The following is a 20,103-nucleotide window of genomic DNA, read 5'->3' as shown; positions in this document are numbered from 1 at the left end:
CGTCTTCGTTTTTATGCTTTTGGCAAGTTAAATTCATAACTTTTTAGGATCCACAGGATTTCTAAATTTACTTACCTACTTAACAACTTGAGCAAGATGTTTTCTGCAACTTCAATGCCTTCTGAACAGCTTGTTGAGTAACAGTGACTTACAAAGAACCTGAAATTTCCAATGAGCAAGTCACATCATTCTGTTGGTTTGACCGTATTACTAAAATATCTTGAGGCTTTTTAAGGCATTAATACCTGTACACGATCTGAAAGAATGAAAAAATGTGTTTACTTGACAAAAACAAGAATAAAGTTTGTTCTGCTCAGGACAGTGAGAAATTAAAGTGCCAGACTCTCGGTAAATCCATGGTAACAGAAAAGCAGGAACAATTGTTCCCATTGTAGAGATTTTGTGGTTAAATGTCCCATTAGCAACTCTCAAAAAATAAATCCTAATGTTTTTCAGAATTTACATGAAATCAGTTTCCCGAAACACTCACAGGGCGCCCGGTCCATGTAGAAAAGTCAATTCCAGAGTCCCTCTCCTCACCTGTGGAGCGTTTGTGATATATTAAACTTGAAAAATTATGTGTCTTTATGTTATTAAAGCTACAGTTTAATCAGTAATACTTTTATAACAAATTTATGTCAGATCATGATTTCTTGGTTAATGTCAACTTGTCATAACAAAGACATTTTGAATAATGTCAACTTTGTATTAAAAGTGTTCTGATTTACCGAATGACACTTTATGACAAGAGTCATAAATATTCATGATGTCAGGTGTTTTGTCATGTTTATGACGATGTCATGACAGTCTTATTCACAACCCGTCAAATAAAGTGTTACCGAATATATTTACCTTTAAACTGAGACGATTAAATGTAAAACTTTTCAAGGAGTTGTGGAAGGTTTGCAGGAAGTCAACAACTTCTTCAGTTTTAACTCACATTTTTAAGTGTTTCAGGCTTTAAACCTGCAGAAACGGCTTTAATTAACGGAGCTTTTGCGTGATCATGGGCTATTGCTTTTAAAATTTAAATTGCTCTCAGATTGCCACAGAAAAACAGGCACAATATCGTTGGGAATATTTGAGCTGGTAACCGTGTGGCTATCAAGAGCTCATTTTTGAGTTTGGTTCTGAAAACACTGCGCTGGTTTTCATCTGTATAATAACAAAATTGTGCGACACAGGAGAGGTTTGCGATGATGTACATTTTGATATCGATACCAAGTAAGTTGTTGTAATTACAATTCGTGCAGTAAAATAATTCAGCATTGCCACTTTAACATCCTGCAGCCCTCTCTTTGTTTACCTCCCTCTTCAACGACATGTCCTGCCGTTAAATTGAAGTCACGCGGTAACACCTTGGGGTGCTCCTTCTGGATCCCTGTAGCTGCCGAAGAAATTCGGTGACCTCCCCTAAGAAACACACGAGAAAATCCCACCGCCCTTGAGCAAGGTTGCAGACCGTCACTAATTGCCGGAGAGAGGAGGGCCTCCCCGGCCGGCTGAGCTTGTTGTTTTGATAGAAACAAAATGTTCATCTTTTACATGATAATTTTCTCGTCTTCCTAACTCACGGATCAGAGGGAAGTATATAAATACCTCCCATTCTTTCCGTGGACAGTGCTTGTTTCGACAAGAGGGGCTCGGGTTGACGGAACGGGCGTCGAGCAATAAACGGCTTAATCTCCCGCAACGCGTCGTGTCAATTGGTGCAAAGGGTGTGACCGATAGAATAGATTTCCAACTTAAAACGCTTTATTACAGCGCACTCCCTCCCTTCCTCTACTTTGATTCTTTAATTCTTGTTGTGCTCTTTGCAAAGAGGCTGTGAAAAGTGAAGATTGGAAGGAAAAAAAAACAAAACAAAAAAAAACAGGGCGACTGAAAGATTTCTGGCAAAAAGTGTAACGTGATATTTAAGCTGCGAGCGGAAGGCGCCCCGGCATTAGCTGCTTAACTAGCAGCAGACGAGAAGGAGTAATGAATGTAGAAAGGGGGGAGACACATGAAATGTCATTAACGTTAATTCTAATAACTTTTTGGCTATTAAGCACAAATTAGTGAAGGCGATGTTAAATGTCATGCTCTGTCCTGGGATTCACATGAGAGAGGGTGGGGGCCATCGAATAGGTTCTCATTTACATCCTTAAGATCCAACTTAATTCTCAAAAGGGGGCGGTCGGGAAATGAGGCCGAGCCGTGAACCGACAGCGATGACACGCGGGCATCTGGGAGTAAAAAAAAAAAAACAACAGAAAAAAAACCACACAAACGTTTTCTGGCGGCTGATTCCTTATTGTTCCCGCTGAAGGTTATTTTCTTGAGTCGAACGTCATTCCCTTGAATAATTCTCCTCAGGCTTTTTTTTTTTTTTCTCCTTTCTGTTCCCTCTGGCTTTTTAAGGTTTGTGCTATTTAAGAGCAATCATGTCAGTGTGGAGAGGAATTAATCCTGCTTAGAAATATGTTACACGACTAGAATGCATGTTAACAGCCTGCCACCCCCCTAGATTGTGTGGCTGCATATACACTTTTAGCCTGGTGGTGGTGGAGATACTTGGAATAATGACTGTGTGGGTTAGATATCAAGAGCTCATTGTTGAGTTTGGTAATGAAAACACGGCTGGTTTTCATCTGTATAATAACAAAATTGTGCGATACAGGAGAGGCTTGCGATGATGTATATTTTGATATCGACACCAAGTAAATAATTAGTTAGTATCCCCGATACTGATACCGAAACCAATACTTTTTATTTACGTTTGACATATCAAACTTCTGACATTTAGCTCTTCTTTTGGTTTTTTTCTTTGAATGATTTTGTTCGAATCTAGGACAGAATTTGGGGAAAGTTTCTAGGTATCTCCAAAATACCTTTATAACATTATCGTGAGCAACATTAAGAATAAAAAATACAAACAAGAAAAAAAAAACCTGCAGTGCAAACTGAAAGAAAATCTCTTTTGAGGTATTCTTGAGAAACTATAATTCAAAAATAAAACAAAACTTCAAGAGGGAACCTGAAACAAAAGTATCAGTCCTACCACACTCGTGTCGATTCCATTCTGATACCAATATTTTTGATTGATCCACCCACCTAGGTCTGTCACAATAAGCAACAAATCAATTGCATTGGTAAACTAAAGGGAGATTGATCATTTCAAGTTGGACAGGAATTGATACATATGCTCCCCTTTAATATTTTTGAAAAGCCGGCGTTTTGAAAAACACTGCAAATATTTGTGCGAAGTAGTTTTCACTGAGGTCCTAATTCCCACTTTTTCTTGCTTATCCTATCTAAGATTAATTCATATTTTTTATTTTTAGTTTAATTTTAGTCACATTTTACTTAATCCATTTTAATTATTGTTGCTTTGTCTTTCTACTTTGGAGATTTAAAATGTTTTCCAGTTCCAGTGTTGGACATTCTTTAGAAATTATTATTTTTTATATCTTTGAGTGGACATTTATACAACTACTATTATTCCATTAGTTGAAAACTGTCTGAAAATGACCTCATCGTTTATTGCAATAATTTCTGGGACTTTTCATCGTTCAGCAAAACTCGGACATCGTGACAGGCCTTCGCCCACCTCTAGCGAACAATGCAGCAAGTCGATGTAAAGCCCCACAAAAACCCATGTCATGTAACCCACTGCGATGGATAGATTAACCACAGAGGCCTTTGCATTCCTGTCCACATTGTTCCAAAGGCAGCCAGCGGTCTTTGGGAATATCCTGCTTTTATTTTTATTCTTTTTTTCTTTTTTTTTGCTGCTCTCTTTCTGTCCTCTGTGGCTACAGTTGACTGTGCGAGAGTAAATAACATTTGATATGCATAAACAGCCCCTTCCTATTCATTACTGTCAGAGCGTTGGAGTGCAGGAGGCGGAGGTCAACATGTGAAGGTCCTCCTCAGGCAGGAGGAACGCCTGTGGTAGCTGTCACTCCTCCTCCCTCCCACCTCCACCACCACAGCTCAGCCCCCCCTCACCCACCAGCCCTCCCTCTTCCCCCTCTTCCTCCCTCCCTCTCCTATTAGCACAGGCTCCAGGTCATAACCTTTCCGTGGCATTTTGCGATTCCACAACCCTTTGATTAGTGCAATATTTACATATCTCACAGTGGAGAGGGCGTTCTTGTGTCGCAGACACTTGAAGTGTTGTAAATGTGTTTGGCCTTTTGCCTGAGAAATGCGGAGGAGTCAGACTCTCTGGTGGTAGCTGCAGTCAGGGCTTCTGCGCTGATATGTGCCCTAGTGTGTTTTAAGTATACTTACTCCAAACTGCCATCCTGCACGTACAAGTGCCATTTGGTCCTCTCGACGCGGACTTGGACCCGTCTAAAAAAAAAGAAAAAGAGAGAGCATTTAGGAAGTCATTCGAGAGGAATAGTGCTCCCTGGTGGCAGGTTGAGATCAGGCTCTCTGACCAGGACAGTGCAGTGAACTACACAGCTAAGAGATGGTAGTCAGATTTAAACAGGACTTGATTTGACTAGAGAAAATTGAGAAATTCATAAGGAGCATAGATCAGGATTTTTGAAATCCTGATCTATCAAAAGATTATGTGTAGTAAAATTTCTTCACTAGAAATTTTTAGTTCGATTTAGTTTTAGTATCAGATGTTAAGTGCCAAGGTCAAAATTAAAAAAGAAAGGAAGTGATTTTTAATTTAAAAAAAGTCAGGGCATCACCTGTTTATTGGAAATTAATAGCAGCTCTGTAAGATGCAGCATTATTTTATGAATGCCGTCCTGGTCAGGCGTGGTATAATACAATGGATGATATTTCAACTTCCAGTTAAAATCCATCATTCATCGTCGTTGAATGCTTTCTACTAAACTTCCAAGAAAATAATTGAACAAATAAACTTAGAATAATTGTAAAGAGGGGCAAAGACAAACAGGGACTGATAAAGCAACAGAATCAAGGTGTGCTATGAGGAGTCGGGAAGGAACAACTGTCGCCAAGTGTTCAAAAACCATTTTGGTTATATAAAGAATGTAGCCTGGTGAAAAGCAGCCCCTCGCTCTATATGCTTTGCTTCGAAGATTGTGGTGGAAGGTGAGTATGGATTTTCAAGATGGCGGAACAAAATTTGTATGGTAATCAGGGAAGATAGTTAAGAGGGAAGATAGTTAATAGCTCAGGTTGCTAATTGAACCTGACCTAGTCAAAGGCTGTCCTGAATAAACTATCTAAACTGTTCTCCAAATAGCTTAGACAAAATTTTGGTGTCTGAATTATTTCATCGTCATGAGTGGCAGCTACTACCCACTACAAATATAAATTGGAAAATAACTCCCCAAGTAGTACCAATTAATACTAGTTAAAAAAGCAGAAACTCTAAACATGTTCTTAAAAAGTCTTCAAAATTCCCTCTGTTTCGGGAAAACCGATGCCCCCTGTGGTTATACCTGCGAAACAAGACTTCCTCTAAGCAGCAGCTTTCTTTTATGACACAAAAAAAAATCACACTATAGTGTTCTCTAATGTACCTATCCATCAGCTAAGAGTCAGCCTGGAGTTTGGCGTATTTTTCCGCCTCAGTCAGTCATCCAGTCAGTCAGCGTCTCTCTGCTGTGTGACAGAAAGAAGAGATGTCAGCGAACAGGTTTTTTCCGCGGAGCTCAGGGCCTTCACGTCTGCCTTCGCAGTGACTGATGAGGTCTGGGAAGAGTGACGGGCAGCTGCAGTCTGTTCTCAGCCCACGGGGCCTGCCTGGCATTAACGCGGTGTGCCATGTTCTCAGAGGGAACCTGTCACTCAGGCGTCACTCAAACCGACAGGCGCGCCGCGCGCACACAGAGGCAAGAACATGAAAGGGACTGGCAAAGTAGCAGCCGATCCCCAGGTGGTCGCTCAGAGCTGAAGGTTGTGAGTTTCTTATCATCGTTGCTGGGCAGCTCGAGTTCGGCTGCAGGGCCACACACGGACATGAAGGTGGCGGCGAGGCCTGGACGAACATCAAAGTCAGGGTCCGTCGGTCGTGTCACCGCTGTATGAAAGGGAGCGGCTGCTTGCGGTGTGGTTCAGGTTTGATCTGTTTTCAACTCACTGTGGATCAGCAACACTCACGCTGCAAGTAATTATCAAAGTTGCTCCGTGTTTTTAAAGACATCAAAACATATGCAGGAACGGGTCGGGGTAGAAGGGTTTGATGATCAATACATGCCTCACCAAAGTAGTCATGTACCTTGAACATTCTGTGATACTACAACCTCGAAGTTTAATGGAGTTTATTGACAATCTTGACTAAACCAAAAATTTCATTTTTATAAATAAAAAAATTTAAAAAGTCTCCTTTTAATAAATACTTTTTTCTTGTAAGTCCATTTACATTTGTCTATCTAGAGACAGAAATATCCGTCCGTCCATCTGTCCGTTATCTTCTGTTTAATCCAGGATCATGTCTTGGGGGCAGTAGCCTGAGTAGAGAGGCCGAGACTTCCCTCTTTCCAGCCATTTGGGCCAGCTCCTCTGGGGGAATACCAAGGCCACCCTTGAAATACAGTTGCCCTCGCACGTTCTAGGTCTTACCCCGAATCTCCTCCCAAGGGGATGTGTCTGGAACGCCTCACCTGGATCATCCCAAGCGTATGATGAAGTTGCCTGAATTGGCTGCTCTTGACTTGGAGCATCAGGCATCCTGTGAAAGAAACTTGTATCGGCTGCTTGTATCCGAGATCTCTTTCTTTTGGTCACAACCCAGAGCTGATGACAAGAGATAAGGGTAGAGACGTAGATCGACTGGTACGGTAAATGGAGTTGCTGCTTTACCTTTCTGCCCAGCTCTCTTTTCACTACAACAAACCAGTACAGCTCTTGTGTCATTACACTAATCCACCAATCGAGCTCTCACTCCATTTTTCTCTCATTTGTGAACAAGATCCAGAGATACTTAAACTCCTCCACTTCGGGCAGGATCTCTTCCCCAACCAAGAGGAGGCACTCTACCATTTTCTGACTCTAGACCAAGGTCTTAAATTTGGAGGCGCTCATTTTCATCCTGCCTGCTTCACATTCAACTTGAAACGCTCCAGTGAAAGTTGGAGATCACAGTGGGATGAAGCCATCAGAACCACAGCATCTGCAAAAAATCAGATACCTTTTCCTCCGGCTCAAAACGGCTCCCCTCAACACGTTTGCTGTCCATAAAGGTTACTGGCAGAATCGGTGACAAAGAGCTGGAGATGTTTGCCTGTTATTCTTTTTGAAACAACTGAAGCTCGGTCAGGCTGAATGGATAGGCATCAATTGTTAAGTCTTGCCAAAAACTGGGTTTTAGCTCTGGACTTTAACTGAGCCATTACAACACACCAGTATTCTTTGATCGAAATGATGTCTTTGTTTCATCTTGTCCTTTAGACTTTCCCGGTCTAAAGTCCTTTACAGTCCATCAGATTTTCTACGTACAGGGTTACCCTGACATGTACATAGTAAAAGTCATATTCCCATCAGCTCCAACTAGCTACCTGTGCCTGCTGGACTAAACCAGAGCCACACTATGATGCTGCCACCACCATGTTTCACTGTGGAGATTATGTGTACATAGTGATAAGTGTTTTAGGAGTGGCATTTTTAGTCACTGCCCAAAAATATATATATTTTGGTCTCAAGTGGAAACATTCAATCCCAGGCATAAAAATGTATATTTTTGTGTTATGTTATGTTTCTGCTTAGTTAAATCGTAAGGAGGCACAAATAAAACACAATTTTTTTAAAATCTTGTCTCGCTGTCCTCTCATAATAGTTTTGATAAATATCTAAACTCATCATTGGTCCTTTAAATTATTTTATGAGGACATAACTATTCATTCATCCTGATTGTGAATAGAAAATAAACTGATAAAATTTGACGGGTCACTAAAATTAAATGCAGCCTTCACACAGCCCAGCTGTTTGATGGAACCAAGAACAATAATCATGAAGGCTACTAAATATCAAACGGACAACGTGACTAGCTACAACTGGAGGTGCTCCCTGAAATGACCGATTAAAAAAACACAAAAAAAAACAAGGGAACGAGGCGCCATATTTGCGTATTGATCTTTATTGTGGACATGATGTTACATCTTTCTGAAACGACGTACAAAAGTGTAGCAGAACTGAGAATGGCTCAGACGAGGTAGAGCTTTCACGACGGCTTGCTGGCTTCAAAAACAAAGCGAAAAAACAAAACAAAACTACACTGTAGAAAAAAACCAACCTGGAAAAATCAAATGAAAACAAGCGGCCCCCGTCTCGCTCCTGTCCTCTCATCGTGTTTGAAGTGATAATAAATACAGATCTCAACCAAGTACATTTGGAATAATAATGTTTCCTAGGGTAAATTAATCATAGACCAAAACAAGTTATAAAAAAAACAGCAATACAGACAAAAATAACACAATATAATAGGCATGGAAATAATAATAAAAAAACAAAACAAAAAAGAAACACCTGCCTGTCCCTCTGGGGTGGCTGCTTTGACTAGCTAATGAGTAAATCCTACAGTTAAGGGAAAATAAGCTCTAAACTGAAAAAAAGAGACAAAATTATTTTAAAAAAAGCACAGTTGTAGCTAGCAATATCCATCTTTTCATAGAGAACACACTAAAAAGCTGTGCTGTACAGCCTTCATGTGATAAATCTTTATTTCATTTTTATTTTTTTCTAATCATTGGAATATCTGGAATCAGTCTAATAAAAAGAAAAAAAAAGCATCTATATCAAGAATGACACTTAAGTTTGTTAGCCGGCACCAATTTAAAAAACAAAAGAAAGAAAAAGAAAAAAAAAGAGGGAGACATTCTCAAAGAAATCTTAACTGGACGTGGAGACAAATGAAACTAGTTAAAGCGCTAACCTAGCCTAAGTGCACTAGTAATGCCATTTGGTTTCTACTGCTGCTTATAAAGGGTTTGGTAAAAGTGGGTTACAGATACACTTTGTTTTTACACACACTCACTCCTGCTTTACAGTTTTCTAAGTCACACTTTGGAGTACAAACTCTGAGGAGTTAATCTTAAAGGGAATTCTGTACAACATTGGTATTAGTACTATACTACCCCCAAAGGCTAGAGGATCCATTTCAAGTATTTTAACTACCCACACCTTCTGTGCACACACACCGACACGCCCACACATACACCCACACACACACGTGTGTATAAATTAGGCAAATTCAAGCACATGGCATTGTATGCATTACAAAAAAAGACAACCTAGAAGCATGTAAAAAGTACTGCCATCTTGAAACAAGAGTACAAAACGCCTTTTCGTTAGCTTTACAGTTCAGGTTTCTCAGTCCAGGAAGTCGGCTCTTGAAAAGTCTGGAGCTGCTTTCGCTTGTGTCGTTTCCTCGTTTCATCCAGGCATGTCTGATTTCAAGTGAGGGATTTTTTTTTTTTTTGTTCTAAGGGTGACAAGCGAGCAGAGCTAATGAGTTCAGCTTCATTGCGACAAACTTTTAACAGGTTTTCATTGCGAAGGAGGTAGGATAGTATAAAGAACATCGAGACAGAGACGCAGAAAATAGAAGGTTTGGAAAGGTGACAATCTAAACCAACACTAACCCCGTTAAGGTTGTGACAGCTCTATGTTTCCGAGGGCTTCAAAATAAGCCTCCCCCTTCACCAACTCCGGTTGTGTATATCCCCAAAATCCCAAGAAATCTCATCTCCTGACCTCTGACCGCTGACCTCCTATCAGCAGAATACAGATCTAGACACCATCATTCACAGAACTGGACCCACAGCATTGGAGAGTGGCTCTGCTGTCTCTTCAAATCTTCAACATGTGGTTACGGATTGGCATGCTTATGTAAGTCCTCATTTCTCATGTTGACATTAGCTAAAAAAAAAAGTATTTTTTTTTTCAATATTTTGCAAATGAGGCACGTTGAAAGTAAAATTTAACAAAACACAGCTTATGTAGGGGTTGAATGGTACTGAGTTGTATCAACCGTAGAGAGGCACTGAATGACAGGGACTGGCCTCCATCGTTCATCAGCAACAACACTCCTTGGTGTGGAAGTTGCTACCTAAGGAAGAAGTTTTGAAGTAGGCTAGTTTCAGTATCAGTGAGCGCTTAAGGGTTTTGAAAGAGCATTCGGCCTTCGAACAGATATGGGATACATATGGTGCTAAATAACTGTGGAATCATTTGATCTTTGTTTTAGAATAAGAGTAACACTTGCACACAGTGTGACGTCCCCTCTGTTCCTATTTGAGCAATCGATAACTGCTCCCGCCAGGAAGGGTACAAACATTTTGAATGCATGTATAAAATAGTGTAAATTCAAAATTTCACATGCATCTTTTCACCAATCGGTGCATCTCTAGTTTAACCGTTGCAACAGAAATACCACGTTTCCTGAAATAACCAACATTAACTGATTGAGCTTTAATAGTTTTACAATAGAAGCTTAAAGCTTTCACTGATGGTTTGTTTTTAGATTGTTCTTCTCCCGTATTAGATATTTTCTGTCCAGTTTCTTTACTTTTGACATCAGCTCCCATATTGTCACCTTCCCAGTATAACCAGGCTTTCAGGTCTTATTCATAATAACCAGCAGTTTAATCAACGCTACGTTTCTCCAAACTGATGGCGCAAATCATAAGATGAAAATGTGATTTGTCTTAAAACCCAGAACAATGAGTTGTAATCACGTAGGTTGTTTTGCGGATCAATATGCAGAAAAGTTCAAGTGTTTCTTATAGGATTTTTTTTTTTTTTTTTTTTTCAATAGTACCAATTCCTTCTTTTTTTTTTACTTTTTTTTTCCAAGTGCACACACTGCAGACTCCTCCCTGCTACTCTTGACGTTGAAGCTTTGGCCTAATTTAGAGCCAGAAAGTTTTTATGAACAGGTTACAAAGAAAAACTCTTCATTGTAAATGGACAATAAATGAATGGCCTTAAAAATGGGATGCTCATTTATATTGGCTATTAAAAACACATCTTTCCTTCTGTTTTTCTTAATGAGCACTTAAGCAGACATCATCTTTAGCGTTCTCTCTTTCTTCCTTTCTTATCCCGCCCCTCCCTGAGGCTTCTAAGTGGCGACTTGTGGTCCTCAGCTTCCCGCAGTGAAGAAGTTGTGGTGAGCGGATTGTAATTTGTCCTCCTCTGAATTTGAATCCAGAGGACATCCTCTTCTGCTGTTGATTTGTCCATACTCATGTACAACGAAGCCAAAAAGCGAGCATTTGAGGGACAACGGTGGCCATCGAGTACATCCACTGTTTATGATTAAACCAGCTCCGTACAAAAGGACTTTTTGCGTCTTTATAGACACTTGACATGTTTCTTTAAGGCTGCACTTGGCAACTTTACACCTCAAACACGAAAGCAAGAGAGGGATTTTAATTCTGACGGCAACAACAAAAACAAAAAAAGATTCAGGAATCCTTCACATGACACAAGCATTTATGTCCAAAAGATGACCGAAACGTTGCAAAGGATTTAAGATTTGTTGAGTCCAGCTGAGAAGACACTCAATATTTTTCAATCTTCATTTCCTCACAATCGGCTTGTACGTCTTTTCATGTCGTCGTCAGAAATTTTTTTCAGATTCATGTTTGGTTTTTTTTATGTAATTTTACATATCTTGGCAGGCCTTTTCGCAAAAGAAAAGAAAAAAAAAATATTAAGAAATCCTAAAAGAACCCTCATTCCTCCAGAATTACGAGTCAATCGAGAGTGTAGGGTTCAGATTTTGGGTTTCAGGAGTCGTCTGAGCCGAGGCTGCGGTCCAGTTAATCACAGTAAGGTCTGTCGTCGGCGTCATTGCAGATTTGGTACGTGTTTGGCGGCCGCTGGGCTCTGCTCCTCCTGGCTCAGGGACGAGCTCCTCGTGTCGGGGCACTGGCTGTTGTCGAAAGGCATGTGGTGGACGCTCTGCACGTGCGTCTTTAGGTTCCCTTTCTGAGATGCTCGGTATGGGCAGAGCTGGCAGCAGAATGGCCTTTCCCCTGCAGAACAGACACAGGCAGACAACAGGTCAGACATAAGCCACGTGCGACGGCATCAAGCAAGGAGCATAAGAGCTAGGATATGGAGAGCAGCAAACGAAGCATAGCGACGGGTATGACGAATGAGGCGGCGGAATGTGACAACAAGCGACAACAAACACAAGCGAACGTGAACGGATCCACGAGACGGCTCTGAAGTTGGAAAAGCGGAATGCGCGTCAGATGAAGCTTTCAAACACTTTTTCTGTACATGTTTTTTTTTTTTTTTTCCATTTGTAAATAACTGACCTCGTCTGCAAGCGCGAGAAAAATGTAGCAGCATTCTTTCAGCCTTCTTACCCACTGTGGGTAGCAACAGGTACGGGCAACTTTGCGTTCAGCTGAATATATAAAGTCACTCCAGCATCTATATGAAGGAACTTTAAATTGTGGAAAGACTGTTTTGAAGCCAAGACGTCACAAAAAGAACAAATTCACCGAGAACCTACAGCACACAAAAAAAATCTGAAGCGTAAACACAACGATGTGTGAGCAATGGATATAAGAGTAAGCATACATTTTTTTCAATACCTGTTGCTAATTTTAAATACATGCACTGAATCTTTCTACAGTGTCACTGTAATTTGAGCATCATTTGTTTGCTCAAATGAAAACTATTCTACTAACTTAAACTTATTCAGTTCCTGTTTTATTTATTTATATTGTCTTTCATTCACATTGTTGAAATATTTTTTAATTTTTTTTTTTACTTCTGTTGTCAAAAGTGAACAAAATAATCCAACTTTTACATGATTTTTTTTGTTTGTGGTTTCAAAAAAACACTCTTCAGTGGCCAAGTTGTTACTGTGAGAAGAAGAATCAAAGTTAGCAGAAACAGTTTAAATACTTCTGCCTGAACAGTTGTTCTTTTGTCTTCTTTCTATTTCACTCAATCACTGGGGCCGATGCATGCACCTTCCTCCCACACACACACACACACACACACACAACTCTGTGCACTTTCTTCTAATTAGACTGACCTACAATGGCAAGGAAGCAAAAAAAAAAAAAAAAACACATGTGAGCAAAACAAATGAGAGTGCCATTTAATTGCACCTAATTATCATTTTGATAAATGGAAGAATATCAAGGTGGGAAAACAAATGGCTCTCCAAACCCCCCCACCTGCACCTTTCTCCCTGAAGAAGAAACTAGAAAATATGGCTGTTATCATACATCATCAGAAACGCAACAGAAAGAGAAGAGATACGGGGAAGGTGGGTGTGAGGGATAAAAACCAAAAAAAAAAAAAAGGTGTAATTAATCATCAAAAAAAAAAAAAAACATGGAAGAAAATAAAAATTGTCGAGGCAGAAGAGACGTGAGGGGAAAAGCGAGAACCTAAACGACATCGTCCTGGGAGGAAACATGGCTGACGGGACCGGTGCACTACATTATGCTAAAGGTTATCGTCGTCGTAAAGCAGCGTCAACAGTACATCTAATTGGACCCCTCTGCTGCGCCTGCTCCCATCACTCAGAGTGCGAGGTAAATCTGAGTCTGCGTGCGAGCTGTGTGATAAATGATGACGGAGGCGCAGAGTCTTAGAACCCTGCTCTGTTCTCTGTTTGAACGAGAAAAGCAGAACAGATGTAGATCTTTTACCAATATGACTCACTCCAAAAACATTCAAGGAAATGTTCTATTGGACTTCTTACATTTATTTGGACATTCTTAGGAGATTGCAAGAACAATTTAATTTATCGTTCGATGAATTTCAGATGAAAAGGTTTTATTTTTCTTTAATCGAGTTGAGTTTTTTTTTTATACAAAATACCAAAACAGTATTTTGGTTCTGTATTTAGACTGTAGAAAGTTTCAAAGGTTTGATTTCTTTTTAGTAGATTCATAAAATTCTTCATTTTTAGCTCACATGAAACCAAACGGATGCACAGAAGCTCAGCTTTTCTAGACGGCAGGTGAGGATTTCGTGCCATGCACAGATACACATGTACACTAACTTCAGTGATCATTTTTGTGTCATACATGTTTTTAAATCATGTTTTGTTTTTTTACGGGCTTGCTAAGTTAGCAAATATCGCAATCGCGGTAAAAAAAGAGACAAAGAAGCTGCTAGTTGTTCTGTGGTCCCACTGTGGCTTGGCGATAACCAGGAAGTGGAACTGGCTAACACCAGCTTTTCTTAAAAAATAATGTATGTTTATTGAGGCTATGATATTTTTAAAAGACTTTTTGTAGACTATTTTCACAAATTCTCCTCAAACACCTTGTGGTCTTAATGGAGCTGAGTTGCCTGCTAAAGCTGCAGTATGTAACTTTTACAAAAATGTTGCTTTTTTTGTTTGTTTTTCACAAAAAGAAACAGTCACCATGACTATTGTGGTCTGCAAAAATGCATCTCTCCTGGTCAAAAACAACCAATCAAAGGAGGGCTGTAGCACTGTCAATCACTCTCGTGTACGCACTGCTCAACAAGCTAATGGCAGAGAAACAAGCTACCGTTCCACAGAAACATATTGGGACTCCATACTCCTAAAACTAAAGAGTCAAGGGTAACAAAAACTCCATAGCGACCGTTTTTGAGGCTTTTCCAAATATATGTGAAGGGAGCTATAAGCGACTGAAATTTTTCTTCTGGTACAAGATGAGGTTATATGGTTACTGTTGTTGCAGTATTGCGATTTTCATTAGCTGAAATGACTAAAACTGAAACTGGTCATAGAATAAATGTTGAGAAGTCTTATCATCTCAACGTACAGCGGAAAGAATCGAGCGCAGTACGAGTTTTTTCTACCAAAACGTATATGGACATTCTACAAATAAAATTAAACCAAAATTGTTATAATAAGCTGTTAGGCTGTTTCCATGTGTGCAGAACACACACACACACACACACACACACATGCACAGGCGCCAGGTGTGATCCTGCTGTGTGTAGGGTGAGAATGCCAGGCAGTGAGGTCGCCACATGTGATGGTCACACACGAGCAAAGACAAATAAAAAAAACAACAAAAAAACAAAAAGGGGGCCATACATGCACCGGACGTGAAACACACACATAAGCACACACACACACACGGACACACACGCATGCAGGCAGGCATGCATGAAGTGAGACAGCGATAATGAGAGACATGCAGAAGCCGGATGACGGAGCCCAGTGATTAGCCATTGTGCCACATACTTGTTTGGGAGCTTCAGAAGCGGTGGTGTGAGCGTCAGTACCTCGGTGGAGTCCGTTATAATCAAACCCAACTGTGAGGGGGAGAAGGATAGAGGAGGAAGAGGAGTGGGGTAGGGGCAAAGGAAGGAGGAGGAGGAGGAGGGCATTTGGTTAAACGCTCTACCACACGTGTCAAACTCAAGGCCCGGAGGCCAAATCTGGGCCACCGTAGCCTTTATGTGGCCCTCTAGACCCCACAGGGACTGATCAATGTGGAAAGATGATTCATATTATCAAGTACTTAAGTGTTCAGTGTCGATACATTCTGGCACAATTTTTGGATAACATTTTTTGATCAGTGTTGCCAGATTGGACAGGTTTTCACCCATCTGGGATGCCTTTGAACACGTTGGGTTTGACAAAAACAGCTTTGGCCTGGTTGTGAAAATTTGGGCTGCATTTCACAAAATGGCAGGACTCTAGACAGTTTTCAGTGGAAACATATTTTGAAATAGTTGTCATGGTGTGGCAAAGGAGCACAAAACTTTTAATATTGCAATTGTCTTATTAGTTCATCTGTTTTCAGACGTCTAGAATCTGTCAAATGTGACATCATCAATGATTAGTCATTGATTAATCAGGTCTCATGATGGGCTAGGATTTTAAAACACAAATCCCAGCGTGACGTCATGACTTAAAAAGACACTGCGCTTCAAAAAAACACAAGTTGTGTTCAAAGTTCTTTGCAGTCCCAGTAAAATCCTGTTCTGGTTTAAATATGAGAAATAACAACCAAAAACATTCTGAATTGTCACAAGTCTAAAAAGGCAGAAAACCAACAGGACGCGTTAGATTATATTTATGACTTTCTGAGTTTCAGTAGAGGTTGCGGATGGGGCGATTATTTTTTGTTTGTTTGTTTTTGAGTTTGGTGGGTTTTACTTTGTGTTTAGACTGAAAAACATCAGTCAGATCTGGCAACCCCCACCCAAAATGAAAACGAGTTCGACACCCCCTCTTCCACCAGGTCCATACAAGCATTTACTCGTCGTCCTTCCCCTCCTCTCTCTCTGTCTCTTTCTCTGTCCCACGTAAACATCACAGCCTTTTCGCCACCAGCGGCCCTCGTTAGCAGAGGGGATCTGACGGCGACGACGGCGGTTGAAGACGGTGACGGAACCTGGCGGAGGCGAGTCGGTGATTTAATGTGACGCATGTTAATCGAGGGCCTCGGGGTGGCTGGCCTTTTCCCGCGCGTGCACGCCCGTGCCGAAGACGACTCTGGGTGACAACATTAATTACAGCTGTGGCGGAGCGTTCGCAGACCCCTCCGCGTGGTCCGTGTGTGAGCAAGAGTCTGCGTGCGCGCGCGCGTGTGTGTGTGTGTTTACAGCGGGGCTTGAGGGGAGGCTCGGCGCTGCATCACTTACCATTTGGCCTCTGTCACTTAGAATCACTGGCTGTGCCACATATCATTCACACTCTCTGTAAAGAAGCTACTTATCTCCGTGTCGACCGTGATCACGGCCGACCCGGCTGATTGACAGGACAGGAGAGGAGAGCGAGAGAGAGGAGGAGACGGGCAGCCGAGTGGCAGAAAGGAGAACAAAGAGAGAGAGAGAACGTAAAGAAAGGAGGGGGAGAAGGAGATAAACTGCAGACTAGAGGAAATGAATAAGAAAAGGTAAGAGGAGGAATGCACAGCTACGAAAAAGTGTTCATACACTTTGACCTGCTTCTTGTCTTTTGTTGCTGTGGAGATGGTGCGTTCAAGGTGGCACTTTGCCTCTGTTCAGTTTGTTTGGTCCAATTTTTCTGGAACATTTTCATTTCCCATAATGAAAGAAAGTGGGGAAAAGAAAAAAGAAATTATTATTTTTATTTTCCTTGAGTTACTTGATTTGGGGCGTTGGCTGCTTCCTGTTTGGGCAAGAGGCGTGGCCAAGATCAGAGGTCTTAGACAGCACAAGGCCAGCTCAACAGGACCAACCTTGAGCTGAGCAGCAAGGGGTGTTTAAGGCTCAGCTGTTCATAGACAAGGTTTTGCTTTTCCCCAGATCACCACAAAGTTAGACTCCTGCTTCTTTGGGCAGGCGGTTCACTAGGACTCTCCAACAAAATGCAGAGTCCTTCATTGAACAGCTGGATTTACACTGGGATCAAATTACACACAGCGCAACTATTTCTTTAATTAGGTGAGCAAATGTTTACTCTGGATTTAATTCATCAGAGTTAAGGAACACCAGATTTGTCAGATATACTTCTTTTTTTTGTTTGAATTTTTTTTTTCTTCAATTTTATAAACCTGCACGGCTTTGTATTATCCCGTCGCATTAAATCTAAATGCGATAGGATAATTTGTGAACAAATTTCTGAGGTATGAATAATTTTGCAGAGCAAGAGAGAGACAAAAAGAAACCAGAAAAGAAAAAATAAAATAAATGAAAGGACATAAGTAGGGAGAAGAGAAAAAAAAAACAGTGTGTCCAGATCAAGCTGTTTGTGGTGAGTGGCACTCAGTCATGCAAATCCGTTTTCCCCAAAGTTGGCGCGGACGAACATCGTTCCGCTTCATTAGAATGCACAATCCCATCTCTCTAATTGACAAGCGATTAATAATGTATACCATTTGTCACAGGTCAGGTGTCTGCGGCGAATCACGTCTCCATTTTAAAAAAATACAAAATAGAGACAGCTGCCCGGCTCAGGGCAAGAGGGACTCACAGCTCCGGCTGTCATGGCCGGCCTGAGAGGAAGACGACTCTTGATTTATTTCCGCTCAACGGCGGCGACGGAACGCGGCGTCCGACATTGAGGAATCGCCGGGAATGTGAATTCCCGTGCATATATTCGCCATCTCTCATGGCGTCCGGTGGCTGGTTGGAGCTGTGGGGGTTGGCCATGTGAGTGACTGATGAAGAAGTGGCGAAAGAAGTTTGAAAAGCGCATTAATAACAAGAGAATGGTACAATTTTTAAAAAAGCAGAACGCGTTCTTGCATGTACGGATCATCATGCTGGTCATTATTAACGTTCCTCCTACTGTTACTGCGATTAGTTTTGGAACTTGATTAGCAACTAAAACTCTCAGCAAGTTGCTGAATAGGATTTCATAAACTCACAGAGCAGAACTTAATAGCAGACTTTTTTAATATCAGTGTTGTGTTTAGGCTCCTGGAGGTGCAACACTTTCTCAGGTTCAGCATCTCAGGAGCCTAATAAAGATGTAAGCTTTGATCAAATCCTTTAAGGAAACTTTAATGCATTTTAAAGACCATCTGCTCAGGAAGTGACACCTTAATTATATTGCAATAAGCAAGTGAGTTTTCTTTTTCTTTTTCTTTTTATTTTTTCGAACTATGCAAGATATTAACAAATTACTGTAGATCTGCAAGGAACTCTCTCGCCAAAAAAAGGAATGTTTTGCTGATTTGTCAGATAAGTGCAAGTACTTTTGTGTTGTTATTTGCACTGCAAAAACTCAAAATATTACCAAGCATTTTCTCTCTAACTTCCAGTGAAAACATTTTACTACACATCTCTAATATTGACGATAAAGTACAAGTTCCGCTGGCTGATTATTTCACTTATAACAAGGCATTTTTCCCATGTTGTAAATGATCCACTCTAGTACATTATCATCAGTATTGAGAACTGACTGACTTAAGCAAGATAAGAGATTCTTCGCAGTTGGTTTTGTCTTAATTCAAGATATTTTCACTAGCATCTAGATCAAAAAAACACTCTGTAAGATTTTGTGTTTCCGCGGAGCGGTGGGTCCACGTCGTGGCCGTGTTTACCTGTGTGGGACCTCATGTGCGTGCGCAGGTGGCTCGGCTGGCTGAAGCTTTTCCCGCACTCGCGGCAGAAGCACTGGCCCTGCCGCATCAGAGACCTCAGCATCCCTGGTCAGGGACACAAACAGGAAGGACAGGGGAAGGACGCACAATTAGTCACGACGCAGTTTGCTCAAACTTTACAAGACTGATCAACACAAAGTAACTAATAAAAGTCAGAGGAAAAGAGAATTTTGTATTCAGACCAATATGTGTATATATATATATATATATATATATATATACATATATATATATATGTATATATATATATATATATATATATATATCTGAAAAGTGTGGTGTGCTTTTGCGCAGGCGATAAATCAGATCGCTAGATCTGATGTTGTAGCTGCAGCAAAAAGTGTTGACTGAGGCGAGATGTCTTACAAAGCATGTCACATTTTTTAGATATTTTGCAAAAATCAAAAATCGTATAGTTGTGACGATAGACGTTACAGGTGTGTGTAGGCCAGTCACACTAACAAATGTTGCTGGATGATAAATTGTTCCAGAATTTTATGCGATAAACAATAATGTTATTTTGACACCATTTTCAAGTCGTATAATGGTAATGGCATAAGAATGCAACAACGCATTCTTACAGATCAATAGACTGTAAATTCAACTTAATATTTAAAACCGAAACTGGAAGATATTTTAAACAACATGAATTATGAAGTCTTCATAGTTCAGTTGTCGTTCAATAAAAGGGCCAGTTGAGCCCAAAGTACCAGACTGAAGACTTTTGTTTTTGGTAAAAACAGAGTGAGGAGAAAAATAAATAAATCATGCAAATGTAAATGATTGAGCTTGTTTTAGTTTATTATGCGGTTAATTGATTTATTATCTAGGTATAAGAATACTTTTGGAAGGCACTGTGAGAATATGAGGGTCAGTGTTTGTGAATCAACGGATCTGACTTTAAGATATCTTTTTTCTTTTCCAACGTGAAAAAAAAACCCAACACATAGCGTTTTGCTAATTTCCGTTGTAAAATGCCACGTTTTGGAGAACGAACAGAAAAAGAAAAAATCAGGCGCTACCGTTAACCTACAACCGATCCGAACACTGCTACAAGTGGGAAGGCACTTTCCACCATGTTTGAAGGAACCAAATGAAGACATAAAGGTCAGTAACGGACTGA

At 40.6% G+C, this 20,103-nt stretch overlaps 1 protein-coding gene and 1 long non-coding RNA gene across 7 annotated transcripts in view; one reads left to right on the top strand and one right to left on the bottom strand.

Annotated features, from left to right (window-relative positions):
• LOC122831559 overlaps positions 1 to 20,103 on the top strand; it is a 62,894-nt gene that overhangs the window by 14,265 nt on the left and 28,526 nt on the right. The gene's annotated exons all lie outside the window — the stretch shown is intronic.
• Positions 8,034 to 20,103, bottom strand: part of LOC122831516 (zinc finger protein 516-like) — a 55,714-nt gene continuing 43,644 nt past the window's right edge. For 3 of the 5 annotated variants that reach the window (XM_044117759.1, XM_044117760.1, XM_044117758.1), the window contains exons 4-5: positions 18,921 to 19,025; positions 8,034 to 11,957 (exon numbers count right to left, since the gene is read on the bottom strand). In XM_044117759.1, coding sequence (XP_043973694.1) covers positions 11,770 to 11,957; positions 18,921 to 19,025 — 293 coding nt within the window. In that variant the 3' untranslated portion in view covers positions 8,034 to 11,769. Of the gene's footprint in view, positions 11,958 to 15,142; positions 15,214 to 18,920; positions 19,026 to 20,103 lie in introns of all 5 variants that reach the window. The other 2 variants (XM_044117763.1, XM_044117761.1) reach the window with 1 other exon arrangement.

Source organism: Gambusia affinis, linkage group LG05, assembly GCF_019740435.1.
Source record: "Gambusia affinis linkage group LG05, SWU_Gaff_1.0, whole genome shotgun sequence".
NCBI lineage: Eukaryota > Metazoa > Chordata > Actinopteri > Cyprinodontiformes > Poeciliidae > Gambusia > Gambusia affinis.
The sequence above is the reverse complement of the archived record's forward strand: the minus strand, read 5'-3'. Positions and strand labels throughout refer to the sequence as shown.